At 41.9% G+C, this 19,864-nt stretch overlaps 1 protein-coding gene and 1 long non-coding RNA gene across 3 annotated transcripts in view; one reads left to right on the top strand and one right to left on the bottom strand.

Annotated features, from left to right (window-relative positions):
* Positions 1–645: 645 nt before the first annotated feature.
* On the top strand, positions 646–4,691 carry LOC310918159. The gene is made up of 2 exons (XR_014591608.1): positions 646–3,814; positions 3,874–4,691. It is a non-coding gene; the product is annotated as an uncharacterized lncRNA (long non-coding RNA).
* A 583-nt stretch (positions 4,692–5,274) lies between these two features.
* The window catches only part of DVL1 (dishevelled segment polarity protein 1), a 95,434-nt gene continuing 80,844 nt past the window's right edge, over positions 5,275–19,864 (bottom strand). The window contains exons 9-15 of one of the 2 annotated variants that reach the window (XM_083876956.1): positions 19,788–19,864; positions 19,271–19,338; positions 17,527–17,676; positions 13,955–14,086; positions 12,496–12,663; positions 11,015–11,221; positions 5,275–7,357 (exon numbers count right to left, since the gene is read on the bottom strand). In XM_083876956.1, coding sequence (XP_083733082.1) covers positions 6,936–7,357; positions 11,015–11,221; positions 12,496–12,663; positions 13,955–14,086; positions 17,527–17,676; positions 19,271–19,338; positions 19,788–19,864 — 1,224 coding nt within the window. In that variant the 3' untranslated portion in view covers positions 5,275–6,935. The remainder of the gene's footprint in view (positions 7,358–11,014; positions 11,222–12,495; positions 12,664–13,954; positions 14,087–17,526; positions 17,677–19,270; positions 19,339–19,787) is intronic. The other variant, XM_083876957.1, reaches the window with a different exon arrangement.

Genomic DNA, 19,864 nt, shown 5'->3' with positions numbered 1-19,864 from the left:
TTTTCCTGGAGCCTGCTGGAAATTCTTCACACTTTGGTGCACCTGAAATTCTCAGTATTCCTCGCTCCAGGGCTGTGGTTCCACAGCAGAGAAGCATTTAATAACTTTTAATCATCATTCCAGAAATAGAGAAAGGGAAAAAAAAATCTGATTTAACTCCACCAGGCCCTGCAGGAAAAGGCTGTCCAAAATTCTGACCATTTAATATTCACCTAAATTCTGATAATTTCATATTCACTTAATTCCTGCCCATTTAATATCCACTTAAATCCTGACTATTTAATATCCACTTAAATCCTGACCATTTAATATCCCCCTCAGTGGAAAATGCTGGAATTTCTGGTATTTAAATGATGTTTCACCCTCCCCTTGCTGTGTGATCTGTACCAGCTGGGAAGAAGGAATCTGCCTCATCAAGCTGTGCTTGTTCATTTTATTTTATTTCCATTTTTATTTAATGGAAAATTAAAATAATTTAGGCTGGAAAAAACCCTTTAAATCTCGAGTCTCTGAGCCCCTCAGACCCCAAAAGGTGTCCCAGTGATCTTTGTTTCTGCTGGAGAATCCAAAAAATGGGGAATATTTATGAAATAAATAATAATTAAATACTCCAAAGAACTGAACACACACACACTGTGGTTATCACATAAAATTAAAAGCTTTTTAGTGTTTAAAATAGCATTTACACATAAGCAGCTATATATTAACTATACAGACACTTGGGTTTTAATACAATATCTACAAAAAAAGAATTCAATTATGCAATAGACATTTAACAGGAACAGTGCAGTCCATGCTAATAAAGAGGTCACTCTTTGAGTAGAACCAATTCTAGGATAGGTGATAGTCTGGGGGTTTTTCATTATTTAAAATCATGTCACTTTGTTCCTCTACTGTACATAAAATTCTTTACATGTGTTTCTAATCACTGATTAGAATTAATAATTTTAAGTCAATCTTATTACAATCCAGTTAAATGCAAAACAAAACAAAAAAATAAACCAAAACAATTACATCAACCCATGAGCTGTCAAGTCTCAGGAGGGGAGAGAATAAAACAAAAAAAAAAAAAAAAAAAAAAAAAAAAAAAAAAAAAAAAAAAAAAAAAAAAAAAAAAAAATCAGAGCAAAAGTCAAGGTCTGTGCATCATTTCTTGCCATCCAGTAAAACCTTTGGATAAAGTGTCCAGGGGATTGTTTCCTTGGAAAAGCAGATCCATGAACAGGAGGTAAAAGACACCAGGATGCTTTTAAGACTATTTCCCAAAGAATTTACCCCTCAAGAGTTCAAATCCTGGTTGAGGACACTCCCCCTGCACGTCCTGCCTCCTGTGGGGGGAGATCTCACCCCAAAGTGTTTTCCTCACCCTTTTCCAGGATCCTCCAGACATCCTGAGCCAGGGGATGTGTGAGAATAAAAATGTCAAATTATTTCAGGCTCCTGTTCTGCCCTGCACAGCAAATCTCTCTCCCCGGAGCCAGAGCACTCGGGGGGTGGCATTAAATAAAAATTAAATTTCAGTTCCAGGTGGGAAAGAAATGATGGGTCTGAAAACTCCAAATTTTCTTCCACCAGGCACAATTCCCACTGTGGGCAGCTCCACTGGCAGCACTTTCTGCTGTGCCCAACAGGGAGCTGGAAAGACACAAAGGGATGGAATTTGGGAAATTTTGGGAACTTTTCCTGCTTTTGTTCCCTCGAGGAAACGGAGATCTGGCACAGATTCAGAGCCCTGACTCAGCCCAGCCTCTGCAGGGTGAGGAAATGCAGGATTTTATTTTATTTTTTTTGTGTTCCTCTTCAATATTGCACTGTTCAAGAGGGGCACTGCTCCCTCCTACTCTGCCTGCAAATAAAAAACTCTGCAGCTTTTACCTGCACTGGGGGAACTCCTCCAGCCTGATTTACCTCAGCAAACATCTGCCAGGGACTGCCAAGAACACAGGAAAAATTATTCAACGTAGCAGCAAAAAGACACAGAACAAGTTTCTGCCAACAGCAAAACCACCAGACAAAACCAAAGCCTCAGCAAACTGCAGCTCTTGGAAAGGCAGGAGGAAATTAAACATTGGGTGAAAGCTCAACCCCCCAGTTTTAAATCCCTTTTTTGGAAATATTTAAAGGAAATTTATTTTTTTTTTCTCTTCCAGCCCTCTGAGTTCTGCCTTAAAACAAACAAGGCCAGAGAAATCATAATTTATAAGAGTCCAGAAAAATCTCAATTCATTTAAAAAGTAGAACCACCAGTGATTGTCAGTAAAGTCACAGACTCCTCAGCAGTGTTTAAAATTCCATCATTATTTTACCCTGATTTGCCTCACTGCTTTAAGTGTCAAACTTTCAGAATAATTTACCAATTTCCCTGGGAGGAGGGAAGGAAAAGAAAATTCCTGTTGTACAGTTAAACTTTAGGCAAGGCCTCTTTTGGAGGAGCCATCCATGGGTGGGGATGAAAGCTCTGCTTTCAGAACCATTTTTTGGGGGAGGATTTTTTTAAAGAAAATTAATTTAGAAGCCCAGAAATGGGCTGAGTGACAGAGTTTCCCAAATGCCTGGAGAAATTCAGGTTCTCATTTCCACAAACATCTGGAGTCTCTGACAAAGGGAGGTGTTTGCACACAGAGGTGGGAAAAAGGAAAGAAGTGAAAAATCAGAATGAAATGGACATTTTAAAAAGTCAATTTTCAGAGTGACAAATTGAACTGTGTGTGTACAGAGAGGGAGATGTTCTCTCTTCACATCCACCTAGGGTATTTACCCAAAAATCACAGAACAGACCAAAAAGCAGCTTCTTACCAGTGAAGAAAATGCTTATTTACAGTAAAAACTGATTTTAAAGCACCTGTCCCAAATCCTGCCAGCAGCAGGGATCTCACAAAGGAGGATTTCACTGAGGACTGGCCCCATGGTCAAATCAGAGTGGCTGCAGCTCATTAAATAATCTCATTAAATGAGCCACTCTGGCAGAGGGTGGCTGTGCCCACCATACCTTAAAAAAAAAAGCTTCTTAAATTCACTTTCCTCAGAGCAGAAAACAGCCACCAGAAATTAAATCTTGGGGATATTCAACAGCAGTTGCTTCAGTCAGAGCTCCTCAGCAGGAGCCAGGGGTAAGGATTTATTTCTGAGGAGTTTCAAGATGGGTTTAATTCGAGGTCAGGGGTAAGGATTTATTTTTGAGAGTTCCAGGGTGGGTTAAATTCAGTGCCAGGGTTAAGAATTTATTTTTGAGGAGCTCCAGGGTGAATCTCAGGAGTAAGGATTTCTTTTTGAGGAGCCCCTGGGTGAGTTTAACTCAGTCTCAGGGGAAAGGATTTATTTTTGAGGAGCTCCAGGGTGGATTTAATTCAGTGCCAGGGGTAAGAACTTATTTTTGAGGAGCTCCAGAGTGGATCTCAGTTCCAAGGGTAAGGATTTCTTTTTGAGGAGCCCCAGGGTGGGTTTAATTCAGGGTCAGGGGTAAGGATTTCTTTTTGAGGAGCCCCAGGGTGGGTTTAATTCAGGGTCAGGGGTAAGGATTTCTTTTTGAGGAGCTCCAGGGTTGGTTTAACTCGGGGTCAGGGGTAAGGATTTATTTTTGAGGAGCTCCAGGGTGGGTTTAACTCGGGGTCAGGGGTAAGGATTTCTTTTTGAGGAGCTCCAGGGTTGGTTTAACTCGGGGTCAGGGGTAAGGATTTATTTTTGAGGAGCTCCAGGGTGGGTTTAACTCGGGGTCAGGGGTAAGGATTTCTTTTTGAGGAGCTCCAGGGTTGGTTTAACTCGGGGTCAGGGGTAAGGATTTATTTTTGAGGAGCTCCAGGGTGGGTTTAATTCAGTGCCAAGGGTAAGAATTTACTTTTGAGGAACTCCAGGATGGGTTTAACTCAGTCTCAGGAGTAAGGATTTCTTTTTGAGGAGCTCCAGGGTGGGTTTAACTCAGGGGCAAGGAATTATTTTTGCACCATTTCTGACCTGTTCTCAAGGCACCCTCACACCTCTCTGCCCACTGTGCTCAGAAATGTTCCCTGGGGGGTTCACACCTCTCCAGGTCTCTGTTTGAACAAAAAAAAAAGATGAAGATTCTGCTCAGAAAGGAAGGAAAGAGCCACATCCCAGGGAGAGCCAGGATTTCCCAGTGTCTCTGCTGGAATGGGATAAACAGCCCCTTCAAAAGGGAAAACCTGACAAAACTGCAGCAATTTTCCTATTTCTGTGGGAATAACTCCCAACCTGCAAAGAAGTGCCACATCCAGAGGGAACAGCCACACCTTCAGCAGGGATGGGACTGAAATGCCCAGGAACCCAGTGCAGTTGGAAAATCACTCTTGGGAAATCAGGAAATAACTGGAGGAAATATCTTTACAAGTTCAGCACAATGAACACATACAGTAGCAAGACTCCAGCACCGCCTTGATAGAATATCTTTAAAAAAAAAAAAACCAAACCAAAAGCCTCAAAGAACCCAAGAAAGATTGATTTGTACTCCCTAATCAGCAGGAAGTAGCCACAACTTTGTTTTTCCTCTAGGAATTGGATCGTATTCCTTTTTCCAAGCATTTGTGGGTGCCATGTCTGCTTAGAGCATCCAAAAACCAGCATTACAAGGCAGTATCCCAGATACCAGCCAGCAGTCCTTTTGTCCTTGCAAGAGGGAAAAAAAAAAAAAAAAAAGCAGGGGAAAGAAAAAAAAATAAAATTAAAAAAAAATCAAAGTGCTCCTATGCATTGTCAGGAATTTAGAAAAGTCTTGTGAAATACCAGCCCGAAAAAAAGAGACATTAATTCCACTGAAGTAGGTGCCACAAATGACCAAAGCTCATTGAGATGTGAACACACACCAGCCAGTCACAATCCCAAACCAGACGGGGAGAAAATAAAAATAAAAAATAAAAACAGCGAAAAGATGCCGTCGATTTGCTGATATTTAACAATCCAGAATATTTTCGTTGTTCATTTTTTGTAGGTGGGGTGGCTTTTTTTTTTTTTTTTTTTTTTTTTTTTTTTTTGTAATTTTTTTTTGTATTTTTTTTTTTCCCCGTGAGGAGATTCTGTTGTTCATTTTTGTAGGCGCTGGTGGGGTGTGGGTGATTTTTTATGTTTTTTTTTTTTTGTAATTATTTTCCCTGCGAGGAGATTCTGTTGTTCATTTTTGTAGGTGGTGACGTGGTGGGATTTTTTTTTCTATTTTTTTTCTTCTTTTTTTTTGTATTTTTTTTCCCTGCGGAAATTCTGTTGTTCATTTTTGTAGGCGGTGATGGGGTGTGGGTGATTTTTTTCACCCACAATGTAATTGTAAATTTTTTTTGAAATTTTTTTTTCCTCACGAGGAGATTCTGTTGTTCATTTTTGTAGGTGGTGACGTGGTGGGATTTTTTTTCTATTTTTTTTGTAATTTTTTTGTATTTTTTTTCCCTGTGGAGAGTCTGCTGCTCATTTTTGTAGGTGGTGGCGTGGTGGGTTTTTTTTTTGTATTTCTTTTTTGTAATTTTTTTGTATTTTTTTTTCCCCGTGAGGAGATTCTGTTGTTCATTTTTGTAGACGATGTTGGGGTGGTTTTTTGTATTTTTTTTAAATTTTTTTTGTAATTATTTTCCCCACGAGGAGATTCTGTTGTTCATTTTTGTAGGTGGTGGCGTGGTGGGTTTTTTTTTTGTATTTCTTTTTTGTAATTTTTTTGTATTTTTTTTTCCCCGTGAGGAGATTCTGTTGTTCATTTTTGTAGACGATGGTGGGGTGGTTTTTTGTATTTTTTTTTAATTTTTTTGTAATTATTTTCCCTGTGAGGAGATTCTGTTGTTCATTTTTGTAGGTGGTGACGTGGTGAGGGATTTTTTGTATTTTCTTTTGTAATTATTTTCCCCACAAGGAGATTCTGTTGTTCATTTTTGTAGGTGGTGGCGTGGTGGGGGATTTTTTTGTATTTCTTTTTTTGTAATTTTTTTTGTATTTTTTTCCCTGTGAGGAGATTCTGCTGCTCATTTTTGTGGGCGACAGTAGAGTGTGGGTGATTTTTTTGTATATTTTTGTATTTTTTTTTCCCCGTGAGGAGATTCTGTTGCTCATTTTTGTAGGCGGTGGTGGGGTGTGGGAGATTTTTTTTCACCCACAATGTAATTATAATTTTTTTTGTATTTTTTTTCCCCACGAGGAGATTCTCTTGTTCATTTTCGTAAGCAGTGGTGGGGTGGAGGCGGTTATTTTGTATTTTTTTCTCATTTTTTTAATATTTTTTTTTCCCCGCAAGGACATTCTGTCGTTCATTTTTGTAGGCGCTGGTGGGGTGTGGGTGATATTTTTGTAATTTTTTTTTTTGTAATTTTTTTTCCCTGTGAGGAGATTCTGTTGTTCATTGTTGTAGGTGGTGGCGAGGTGGGATTTTTTTTTCTATTTTTTTTTGTAATTTTTTTGTATTTTTTTCCCCGCGAGGAGATTCTGTTGTTCACTTTTGTAGGCGCTGGTGGGGTGTGGGTGATTTTTGTTGTATTTTTTTATATTTTTTTTTCCCCGTGAGGAGATTCTGTTGTTCATTTTTGTAGGCGGTAATGGGAATTTTTGTAATTTTTTTCTTTTCTTTTCGTATTTTTTTTCCCCGCGAGGAGATTCTGTTGTACATTTTTGTAGGCGGTGGTGGGGTGGTTTTTTTGTAATTTTTTTGTATCTTTTTTGTAATTATTTTCCCCACGAGGAGATTCCATTGTTCATTTTTGTAGATGACGGTGGGGTGGTGGTTTTTTTCTATTTTTTGGGGTGGTTTTTTTTGTATTTTTTTATATTTTTCCCCCACAACACAACTCCGCAAACAGCAAAGCCAGCACTGCCATGCAAGAGACCAACCGAGAGCCTCTTCTAACACAAAAAAACCCCAAACCCCACCCTCCAAAAAACCAAAAAACCAAAAAAAAACCCCCCACTTTTTTGTGCAGACAGTCTCATTTAGTTCTTTTGAAGGCACTTCCTCACATAATATCCACAAAGAACTCGCAAGGGTTGCCCATGGCCTTCTGGAAGGACTGGCGGCTCCCGGTGAGCTCGGGGGGCACCGCGCTCAGCTCCCTCACGGGGGGCGCTCCGGGCGGGCCGCTGCTACCGCCACTACCCAGCGCTTTAGAGCCCAATTTGGGCAAGCTGTACAAAGGTGGCACCCCCGGGGGACCGTAGGACGAGGAGGAGTGGTGGCTCTGGTGGCTCTGGTGGCTCTGGTGGCTCTGGTGGCTCCTGTCGCTGTGGCTGCGCTGGCTGAGTTGGCTGAGGGGCCGTTCCCGCCTCGCCGCCTCAGACTCGCTGCCGCTGCCGCCGGATTTGCTGCGTTCCTTCTCCCTGCCCGCTCCTCTCCTGCTGGTTTCGCTGGTGCTGCGGTTGGAGCCGCTGCTTTTGCTCCCTGTAAAACACCAAAAATAATAAAAAAACAGGAGAGAGAAAAGAAGGATGAGATGGTGTGGTGTGTGTCACCAGTGGTGGTGAGGGCTGGGCCATGCACGGGGGACACACGGACGGGCCGCGAGCTTCGCTCGGGGAGAGCAGGAATGAGGAAAAAAAGCAGGATTTTGGGGTTTGATTCGAGCAAATGAGGTTTGATTCTAATTGTCAGTGCTTTGGTGTTTTGTACCCTTTCTATAGTAACTTCAGCAGCGAAATTCCTGCTCCTGCCTCAAGTCTGGGAGAGGAGAGGAGCAGGAATGAGAGAAAAAAGCAGGAATTTGGGGTTTGATTCAGGCAAATGAGGTTTGATTCTAATTGTCAGTGCTTTGGTGTTTTGTACCCTTTCTAACCTGCTCCTGCCTCAAGTCCGGGAAAGAAGAGGAGCAGGAATGGGAGAAAAAAGCAGGAATTTGAGGTTTAATTCGAATTGTCACTGCTTTGGTGTTTTATACCCTTTTTAAAGCAATTTCTTGGCCTTCAGCAGCTGAATTCCTGCTCCTGCCTCAAGTCCAGCAGAGAAGAGGAGCAGGAATGAGAGAAAAAAGTAGGAATTTGGGGTTTGATTCAAGCAAATGAGGTTTGATTCTAATTGTCACTGCTTTGGTGTTTTGTAACTCTTGCCTTCAGCAGCTCAATTCCAGCTCCTGCCTCAGATCCGTGAGAGGAGCAGGAACAAGAGGAAAAAGCAGGAATTTGGGGTTTAATTCTAATTGTTACTGCTTTGGTGTTTTGTACCCTTTCTAAAGCAACTTCAGCAGCTGAATTCCTGCTCCTGCCTCAAGTCTGGGAGAGGAGAGGAGCAGGAATGAGAGAAAAAAGCAGGAATTTGAGGTTTAATTCGAATTGTCACTGCTTTGGTGTTTTATACCCTTTTTAAAGCAACTCCTTGGCCTTCAGCAGCTCAATTCCAGCTCCTGCCTCAAGTCCGGGATGAGGGGAGGAGCAGGAATGAGAGAAAAAAGCAGGAATTTGGGGTTTGATTCAGGCAAATGAGGTTTGATTCTAATTGTCAGTGCTTTGGTGTTTTGTACCCTTTCTATAGTAACTTCAGTAGCGAAATTCCTGCTCCTGCCTCAAGTCCGGGATGAGGGGAGGAGCAGGAACAAAAACAAAAAAACCAGGAATTTGGAGTTTAATTCTAATTCTCACTGCCTTGGTATTTTGTGCCTTTTTAAGTCAACCCCATTGCCTTCAGCAGCTGAATTCTAGTTCCTGCCTCAAATCCAGGAGAGAAGAGGAGCAGGAACATGAGGAAAAAGCAGGAATTTGGGGGTTGACTCAAGCCAATGAGGTTGAGTTCTAATTGTCGCTGCTTTTGGTGTTTTGTGCCTTTTCTAAAGTAACTTCTGTCACCCTGAAATCCCTGAGGTTTTCTTGGCTTCAGTGGGGAGGTCCTTTTAAAAGTCCTCACTAAATTGTTGTGCTGTTGGAGAATTCCCTGGGAAACAGTTCCTGAACTGCTCTGCCACAAACCAGTAACACCCCAGGGTGTTGTTCCCAAGAGAGGAATCTAAAATCATCCTGGAAAACCAAAGGATTGCCACTGAATATCAGCAGAGTTGTTACTAAAAAAATTATTTTTAAATAAGTTTTTTAGTAACAACTAAAAAATAATAAACTTAAGTTTTAATAAACTTAAAAACTGATTTTTTTATGGAAACTGAAGGTCTTGCTCGTTCCCATGATTAGGAGACTGTTCCAAGCTAATTATTTTTTTTAAATCCAAGGAATATCCCATTAAATTCATGCACTTTAGTGCAAGATGAACTTCCCAAAAAAGAATCCCCAACCAGCAGAACAGAGAACCAGCTTTTGAGTCCATATGAGCCACAGAAATGGGAAAAACAAAATTTTTTTGGGGCTGCTCCTTCTTGAGCTACAGATATTCATCACTCTCTGCTGCTCCAGGTGTTTGGAGAGATGGGAAACCAGACTGGGTTTGGGGGGAAAACAAACCACAAAACCACTGGATTTTAAGTTAATATTATTCTAAGCCTGGGTATCTGAAATGGAACTTGCTGATTGTTATGATTTAATGCTGCAGATAAATGAGAGAGGGCACAAAATCTCTGATTTTAACAGAGTTTTGAGAGTGACCGGTGCAGCTTTTTGTTCCTGCACTCCCAACACCTGCCTGAACCACCTGGCCATGGGCAGTGCAAGAGAAATCCAACCTAGAGGGGGGTGACACCATCATAAATTTGGATTATTTATTTTCTGGAGAGCCTGGGGATGGGGTTTTTCCCTTCTGCTTCCCTCTGAGCTGCTGCAGCACAGTCCCACAAGGTTGATATGCCAATGTCACATCACTGTGCACTGAGACAGGTCGAGCGTCCAAGACAATTCAAAATAAAATTTAAAAAATTAAAATTAAAAAAAAACAACCAACCAAAAAACAAAAGAGCTAAACATTTGGGTCACAAAGATCTAAGGATGATCATGCTGTGAATTGATCATGGAGGCATTTGAAGCTTACCAATCCCCTAGAGTCAGCCATTCCTCTAGGAATCCTTCAGTCTAACGCTTGCTCAGGACAAAACAAGGGAATAACAGTTACAAAGCAAGAAACAGCACAGAAGTTGTTTTCCACCAGGAAAAAACGTGGAAACCTTTCAGAGCTGAACATTCCTGGCACTTTTTTTGCTGGGAGGTTCTCCACAGCATGGAGAAAACCCCAATTATTTCATATTCCAGGGAGAGAATTCCTACTGCTCACAGAAGCAGCTGCTAAAAAATCACCCCCATGTTCTGTCTAGAGCAATCAATTTCCAGTTCTAAAACCTCTGGGAGATTCCTCATAGATTTTTCTTATTTTGGGATAAAGTGAGAAGCAGCTGGGTTAAAATCCTGTGAGCAAAGCTCCTGTTATGAAACCCTTTGGTGGCATTTTGTAAAATCTGAATAATCTGGTAAACAGGGGACAAGTGACATCCAAGTTACAGGATGTTCACTGTAAAAAACACAAGGAATCCTCACCCCTTCTTTACTGGTAGCATTTCCAAAAGCAAACTCACTCTAGGAATGATTAAAAAAAAGAAAAAAAATTAAAAAATAGTATCTGTACAGCCAAAAATGATGTAATTTTAATTTACTAAGGTTTAAAAATGAATCAGTGTTATGCTAGGGCAGAAAAGGAGGAGGGCAGGCCTTTAATCCATGCACAGTTCTCTTCCTGACCCTGTCACACATTCCAGCAGAGGTTCTCCTCCCTGGGAGCAGTGTTTCAGCCCTGACCACGTCCCACTTGCAAAAAAAAAGTGATTTTCCTTCTGTGCTGAGCACTGAAGCAAAAACCAAGAGCACTTCAGTTCTAATCCCTGCCCCATCAGCACAGAAACTGCCTCATTTCCAGCAACACCAACCCCACTGCTGAGCAATTCCTGACTGGCTTAAACCTGGAGGTTTCCCCAGAGAGCTGAAAGCCAAAATCCCAAATCCCACTCCTCCAGAGACACAAACACCTCTGATTCAGTGCCTGCTGCACACACAAAACCCATGCAGGGGAGCAACCAAAACCACAGGAACAAGCACAGACAGCACCAAAGGAACTCAAGCAGATGGTTGAGGGGGGAATAATGAAACCTGAAGAATTCAAACCTCAATTATCCCATCTTACCTTCACTCTGCTGGCTGCCTGCACTGCCACTGCCATAGCTAAAGCCTGGGTCTTGGTAGGCTGGTGGGAAACAAGGAGGGGGCAGAGGATATTGGTAGGGATATCCTTGGCCCAAGGGCCAGGGAGCAGCGGGATGGGGCAGAGGAGCCAGGGTGTCCTGGTCCGAGGCGCCGCTCGAGCCGTTGTTCAGGTTCAGTGCAGCCAGATCTGGGGAAATAAAAAAAGAAAAAGGTGAAAATTTTTAGCCAGCAGGTGAAATGGGCACTGTGAGTTTGTTGATGGAGGTGTTTGAAGCTTAGCAAAATCTCAGGCAGCAGTGAGAAGTGAGAGCAGGGGGAGGAAAGAGTGAGGATATCCCCCTTTTCCAGTGGAAACTGAGTGGGATTGACAAGCAGGGAATGTGTGGTACCACCAGAAATAAATCCTGCTGTCCACCAGAAATAAACCCTGCTGTCCTCAGTGTCGCCCTGAATCTTCTTGCTTTTGAGTCTTTGAATCTTTGTAGCAAGGTTCTCACACAGCTTCGTGAAAACAATGTGTATTTTCAGAATTTATCTGTGTGTTTACAGATTTGTTCTCAGGGAGGAGAAATGTGATTGATGGTGATGTTCACCATGAGGTCCATGAGGTTGTAACCTCTCTTGCCAATCCTTGGCCTTTTGTACAAAGTGTATATAAGTTGTTGGAATCAGAAAAATAAATTAAAGCTTTCTCTACTTGAATTTCTGCTGTCTGCTTGTCTTTTGTGTGTCATGAACAGCAACATCCTCAGGGCTCCACATGATGGGTTCATCCTCCTCCAGGTGCTCTCCTTGCCTGGGTCAACAGGGAGCATCAAACAATTTCAGGGTAATGAATGTCCCTGTTCTTGTGAAACCCCAGGAGGGCTGGGGTTGGAAGGGACCTCTGGAGATGCCCCCTGTCCAATCCTGGAAAGTGTCCAGCTGGGTTTGGAATATCTCCAGAGAAACTCCCTGGGCAGCTGCTCCAGAGCTCTGCAATTTCCACCCTCATGGAAATTCCTCCTCATTAAATTCTTCATGGTGAGAACACACCAGGGGAGACTCTGAGCATCCTGAAGGGACAAAAGTGACACAGGGACAGCTCTGCCCTGTCCAGCTGGGTTTGGAATATCTCCAGAGAAACTTCCTCAGCAGCTGCTCCAGAGCTCTGCAATTTCCACCCTCCTGGAAATTCCTCCTCATTAAATTCTTCATTGTGAGAACACACCAGGGGAGACTCTGAGCATCCTGAAGGGACAAAAGTGACACAGGGACAGCTCTGCCCTGTCCAGCTGGGTTTGGAATATCTCCAGAGAAACTCCCTGGGCAGCTGCTCCAGAGCTCTGCAATTTCCACCCTCCTGGAAATTCCTCCTCATTAAATTCTTCATTGTGAGAACACACCAGGGGAGACTCTGAGCACCCTCAAGGGACAAAAGTGACACAGGGACAGCTCTGCCCTTCCCAGCTGGGCACTTACTGCCACAGAGGTCTCCGAAGACGTAATAGCACTGCTCTGAGAAGGTGATTTTGTTCACAGTGTGCCTGAGGTAGCCGTGTTTCAGCATGCTGCTGGCGTATTTCCTGGCCTCCCGCCGGTCCTTGAAGCCTTCCACGTGTGTGTAAAGCCAGTCCACCACGTCTGCTCCTGGAATGGGGACAGCAAGAGGGGACAGGGGGTTAGCTGAGCCAAAGTGTGCCAGTTGAACACCTAAAATGGGGTTATCTGAGCCAAACTGTTCCAGCTGAACACCTACAATGGGGTTATTTGAGCAGAATTGCAGCAATTGAACACCTACAATGGGATTATTTGAGCCAAATTGTGCCAGCTGAGCCAAATTGTTCCATCAGAACACCCACAATGGGATTATCTGGGCAGAATTGTGCCATCTGAACACCTATAATGGGATTATTTGGCCAAACTCTGCCATCTGAACACCTACAGTGGGATTATCTGGGCAGAATTGTGCCATCTGAACACCTACAATGGGATTATTTGACCAAACTGTGCCATCTGAGCCAAACTGTGCCAGCTGAACACCCACAATGGGGTTATCTGAGCAGAATTGTGCCAGTTGAACACCTACAATGGGATTATTTGAACCAAATCGTGCCATCTGAACACCTACAATGGGATTATCTGACCAAACTGTGCCATCTGAACATCTATAACAAGATTATCTGAGCAGAATTGTGGCAATTGAACACCTACAGTGGGGTTATTTGAACCAAATTGTGCCATCTGAACACCTACAATGAGATTATCTGAGCAGAATTGTGCCAGTTGAACACCTACAATGGGATTATTTGGCCAAATTGTGCCATCTGAACACCTACAACAGGATTATCTGAGCAGAATTGTGGCAATTGAACACCCACAACGGGATTATTTGACCAACTTGTGCCATCAGAACACCTACATGGACGCTGACACTAAATAAACACATTAATAAATCCTATTTACACACACTGTGCAACCCCCTTTGAGCTGCAGGAGTGAAAATGGATTTTTCTCAGGATTTCATTCCTCTCTGGGAGTCACCTTCCTCAAGAGGCAGATGTTAGATGCCAAAATTTCTGTGTTCCAACCCCTTTTTTCAGCTAAAAGCAACTACAGCCTGGTCTGGCTAAATATCAGCACAGCTCAGGTCACAGGCAGCCTGGCTGTGGTGATTTTAAATCAAATTAATTTGCTTTATTACGGTTGCTCTGCTGAACTTGGGCAGATTTCTAGAGCCACCTGAAACCCTGAGATATAAAAAACAAAGAATTAAGAACCAGCATGAGAAATGTGCAGCAATTTTGGGATACCTGAGCTCAAACATGAGTTATTTCCTGTAAATTGAATATAAGAAGTCCTAGACATGAAAAAAAAAGCTCATTAAAAGGTTGAAGTCACTGGTTTTTCTTCCCCCTCAGCATTCCTGGGAGCTGCTTACCTATGACTGCATTGGAGATGGTGATTTTTAACCACATCCTGTCCCGAATTTCAAGGCCTGAGTCTGGCAGCTGCATGACCTTGACAATAGTAGCCATGTCACTCTTCACAGTTAAGGGAGATTCTTCTAATTCTAAAAGGAAGAAAGGCCACAGGCTGCTTTGAAATGAACTGAAATGAGGCTGAAGGAACTTCTCAGCTCCCAGTTTGGATGAAAAAAAATAAAATAAAAAAATACAGTTTTACCGACAGATGAAAAAAAAAAAAAAAAAAAAGAAAAAAAAAGACACAAAGATTCCCAAATGCAGCCTCATCCATGGAGTGAATTACAACATTTACAACAATTCACATTTTGGGCTCAGGGCCACCAGTTTAGTGACAGAAATGCTGAGTGTGCCCATGTCTTGGCTTCCCAAAGCAGCTACAGGATCCACTCTGCAACCAGGACTGGCAGAAAAGGAAATCCCAGGATTTTTGTGATCCAGCATTTCCCATTTCCCAGGAACAGGAAATCCCAGGAATTTTGTGATCCAGCATTCCCCATTTCCATCTCCCAGGAATAGGAAATCCCAGGAATTTTGTGATCCAGCATTTCCCATTTCCCAGGAACAGGAAATCCCAGGATTTTTGTGATCCAGCATTTCCCATTTCTATTTCCCAGGAACAGGAAATTCCAGGATTTTTGTGATCCATCATTTCCCATTTCTATTTCCCAGGAACAGGAAATTCCAAGATTTTTGTGATCCAGCATTCCCCATTTCCATTTCCCAGGAACAGGAAATCCCAGGATTTTTGTAATCCAGCATTTCCCATTTCCATTTCCCAGGAACAGGAAATCCCAGGATTTTTGTGATCCAGCATTTCCCATTTCCCAGATGTTTTGGTTTTTTTTAAAGATCTGGACATTCTTAGGGAGAATTGAAATTACAAAAGAAATCTCCCCTCATCAGAAGAAATCAGTTAAATTATAAATTTAATTATAAACCCCCTTATATTTATTAATTTAAATTCAATTATAATAGAATCGAATATAATATATAATATAAAAAACCCTTCCCAGTGTCCCACTCCTCCCAGGATTATTTTGCATTCCATTTTTCTTGTGGAACACTTTTTTAAAAAAGCTCCCAAATGCCTCCACAGCCATTCCCAGTTCACACCAGTACGGGCAGAACTGGATCCTCAGAGATTTCACACTTTTCCTGATCAGTTTTTACAATAAAAATCACAACAGGGTTGAGGTTGATATTGTCAAGTCCCATCTTCCAGCCTTAGAAAATTCAATTTTTATCTGTTTTTGTAGCCCAGGCCTTTCTCTCCAGCAGGAATTCCAAACCCCTCCCAGTTCCCCCACATCACCCACCTTTCAAAAATCACAAAACCACTTTTGTCCTTTTTTTCCAGCCACCCAAAATTTTGAATTAAAAAAATAAAAAGGTACAGCAAGCGTGAAACAATGAAAAACTGAAAAATGCTTCTTTCCAATATGCATGAAAAACATCCCAGAGCAGCTCTGCATGCAGCTTCAACACTTACAAACCTCAAATAAAACACTAAAACTTTGCTTTTGCTTTAAGTTAGTTTGGTTAGTGGCAAAAAGCAACGTGGCTGGGGAAAAAAAAAAAAAATACACCAACAAATATTCCAAGTAGATGGGGAGCAATAAATTGGATTTTCTTGGAGACTTGAGATCTGCATTTCAACAGAAAATTTGTATTTTCTAAGTTCTGGTTGCTGTACAAATATGGTAAATTCTGAAATGTGTTTTGGTCTGGATTCAGTCAGAAATTTCACCCAACCCAGGTCAGGGCAGGGAACTGGGCTGAGCTGAAGGAAGAGGTCACAATAAAAAAATAAAAAAAAAAAGAGAAATTTATTCTCTTCCACTCCAGAAAGGAAATAATTCAAGTCACTGGCACAGAAATGAGAAGGTGCCTCCAGAAATGTGGTTTTGCTCCCAAATACCTTTATTTTCACAGAGGGTGCCTGTCCCCACTCAATTCCCCATCCCAGCTCTATAACCAAGGCACAGGACACATGAATTGTTCTAGAGGAATGCTGAGCACAGAATTGTCTGACAGCAAAGATATTGGATTCCTGCAGGACCTGTAAGGCTCAAAACACATCTCAGGATAAAAGGGTTTCCTTTGCTTCCTGCTGTAAATTATTTTCCTCTCAGTGGTGCTGCCTGATGTCCAAAAATGCCTATTAAAAAAAAAAAAAAAAACAAAACAAAAACCCAACCTGGTCTTTTTCTCCAAGGTGAGGTGGAATTCCAGGTTATAAATCTGTGGTGCTTTATAAGCAATGCCACATGGGTTTTTAAAATCCTCCAAGTGTTGTTTGGAGTTAAATAAAAGGAAGAGTTAATATTCCTTGAAGAAATTTTCCAAGATAAAGGAGTTGGAGCACAGTGTTAAAAAAAACACCAAGGCTGTGGGTTTGAGACTTGTCTGGTCTTAAAATCTGAATTTACTGATTCTTGTGGGGCCCTTCCAACTAAAAAAAATCTGTAATTAGAGTGCTCTGAGAGGTTTTTGAATTAAAGAAACCTCTCTGAACTGTGACAATCCCCTGGTTTCATGGATTTTTAGACTTCCACAGACTGACAAACCAGGAACGAGGTTGAATTCTAACCGTAATTTCAATTGGGGTGTTAAATTTGGTTTTAAGCTTGCTTGGTAAATTCTAAAAAACATTAAAAAGTGCAAAAAGGACAAAAAAAGTATAAAAGAGGGAATTGTGAATATCAGGGAAGAATTTCCCAAATGAAACACTAACGTTACTGATAAAATTTATTAAAAACCAACCAAATGTAAGAAAGGACTAAACGGGTTCTGTAATTAGAGTGCTCTGAGAGGCTTTTGAATTAAAGAAACCTCTCTGAATTGTGACAAGCTCCTGGTTTCATGGATTTTTAGACTTCCACACACTGACAAACCAGGAACAAAGTTGAACTCTAACCACAATTCCACTTGGGGTGTTAAACTTGGTTTTAAGCTTGCTCGGTAAATTCTAAAAAATATTAAAAAGTGCAAAAAGGATAAAAAAGTATAAAAGAATATCAGGGAATTGTGAATATCAGGGAAGGATTTCCCAGACGAAACACTAACGTTACTGCTGAAACTTATTAAAAACCAAGAAAGGACCTCTCCCATCCACCTGAGTGGGGAAAACCCTCAACCTATACTGTTGAAATTTATTAAAAACCAACCAAACTCAAGAAACGACCTCTCCCATCCACCTGAGTGGGGAAAACCCTCAACCTATACTGTTGAAATTTATTAAAAACCAACCAAACTCAAGAAACGACCTCTCCCATCCACCTGAGAGGATAAAACCCTGAACTTATCTTTAAAATCTAACACCAACCACTTCTCCCTGAGACAAGAACCAAACAACACTTCTCAACCTCCAACCTTCACCAAAAAAAAAAACCAACTCCTGCTTTTTTTTTTCCCCCAAACGTGATAAAAACCACTCAAAGCCTTTGTGGCGCCGCCGCCGTCACCGTGCCCGTGGCCGGGCCCTGCTGGCCCCGAGCTACCCTGGGCTGGCCAGGGGGTGACTTACTTTCCGACTCGGGAATTGAGCTTGTTAGTGAGGAGCTGGTAGATGTGGTGATGCTCATGGAAGGGCTCATACCGTAACGGGGGTACGCTCCCGTCATGGCCGTGGTATGAGAGATCCACGCCGCGGGGTCGATCGGCCGCACCGGCTCAGCTGAAAGGGGAGAAAAGGATGTTAAAATGGGGGCAGAGGTGCAGTAAATGCCAAGGGTGTCAGAGATCTGAGGGGTTTTCTCTTGTTTTGTTGTTGTTTTTCTAAGGGTTTCATATGAAGGAGGTCCCATTGACTGTACCATCACAAATGGATATTTAAATGGGGTCAGAGGTGCAGTAAATGCCAGGATTGTCAATGATCTGATGGGTTTTTCTCTTGTTTTCTTGTTGCTTATTTGGTTTTTCTGAGGGTTTTATATGAGGGAGGGCCCCTAGTCTGTGCCACCTCAAATGGACATTAAAACGGGGTCAGAACTGCAGCAAACACCAAGATTCTCAAAGATCTTTGTTTTCTTGTTGTTTCTTTGTTTTTTCTAAGGGTTTCATATGAGGGAGGTCCCATTGACTGCACCATCACAAATGGATATTTAAATGGGGTCAGAGGTGCAGTAAATGCCAAGGTTGTCAATGGTCTGATGGGTTTTCTCTTGTTTTCTTGTTGTTTTTCTAAGGGTTTCATATGGGAGATGTCTCATGTGTGACGTCTCTACCCTTGTGGTAGTCTGCACCACCACAAAGGGGCAGAAAATGGGGTCAGAGCAGCAGCAAACACCAGGATTGTCAAAGGTCTGATGGGTTTTCCCTTGTTTTCTTGTTGTTTTTCTAAGGGTTTCATATGAGGGAGGTCCCACAGACTGCACCACCACAAATGGATATTTAAGTGGGGTCAGAGGTGCAGTAAATGCCAGGATTGTCAATGATCTGATGGGTTTTCCCTTGTTTTCTTGTTGTTTCACTGGTTTTTCTAAGGGTTTCATATGAGGGAGGGCCCCTGGTCTGTGCCACCATAAAGGGACAGAAAATGAGGTCAAGACTTGCAGTAAAAACCAAGATTCTCAAAGATCTTTGTTTTCTTGTTGTTTCTCTAGTTTTTTCTAAGGGTTTCATATGAGGGAGGTCCTGTAGTCTGCACCAGAAAATGGGGTCAGACTTGCAGCAAATACCAAAAATTTGAAAGATCTGAGGGGTTTTCTCTGGTTTTCCAGAGAAAGGGTTTCAAGGGAGCTCCCACAGTTTGCATCCCACATTTTATTGCATTTATTCCACCCTCATCTTCTGTGCCCTGGGAATAAACTGATTCCAGCACAGCCCTCACCAGCAGGAGGCAGCTGAGTTTATAACACGAGCACAGATCTTTTACTGCTACTGAAAACAAGCAAATTTTCAAGGTTTTTTATCTGTATCACTGCTGCTTCCTTCACATCTTCAAAACACTCAGTTTAGAAGTTCTCTCTGAAATTTCACTGTGAGGAAATGGGGATTTTTAACACTTGGAATAATTATTTCCAAACTTTTTATGAATTGAAAGGTTGAGATCACCTCCCCAAGAGTTTAGGAGCTTGATCTAAAAATGGGAATCAAGAGAAAAACTCTCAGGAAATTCAATGGGCAGTGGAATCTCAGAAAAAGTGTCTCGAACCCCAGTACCAAAATAAATATATAAAAAAATGGGTAGAATCTGTTAAAATGCCAAAATAGGTGAAAATATTCCAGACCTTGGGGGCTTCCCAGGAACTCAACAAATGTGTACTCACCCCTGGGGATGGTGAAATAACTCCTGGGAGTGGGGTCCCAGCATTTGGCTACTGTTAGGCTGATAGGTCTGGGAAAAAAGAAAACAGGTAAGGATGACTCTTAACTTTCCTACAGAGCTGGAAATGCTACAAGAACTATTTGAAATTAATTTATTCCTCTCCAGCAGTTGCCAAGTACATTGTGAGAAGGGTTTTGAAAAGCTTTAATAATATTTTCGGCATTAAACACGTCAGGATGTTGCTGGTTTTGCAGAGATGATGAGCACTGGTGGTGAAATCTGTTGGATGATCAGTTCTTGAGATATTAAAATGCTCATCACATAAATAAACAGGGCTGCTGAAACCAGGAAACTCCTCGTTCGTGTTGGTTTTGGCCAGAATCAACCTCACCTATTCATCATTTACAGTGAGAATTCACAGCCGTGCTGATGGATAGAAAAATGTTGATTTCTCTGAGGTTTTTTCCACCTCCAAGAACTGCCCGTGGAGGATGAAGAGGTTTTGTTGATGTGCTCACCCTGGTTTGGAGACGATTTCCCGTAAAACCCGAACGGCGTCGTCATTGCTCATGTTCTCAAAATTGACATCGTTCAC

This window comes from Zosterops lateralis, assembly GCF_965231275.1.
Source record: "Zosterops lateralis genome assembly, chromosome: 22".
Taxonomy (NCBI): Eukaryota; Metazoa; Chordata; class Aves; order Passeriformes; family Zosteropidae; genus Zosterops; species Zosterops lateralis.
Note: the sequence above shows the minus strand (reverse complement) of the source record. Positions and strands in the feature narration are given on the sequence as shown.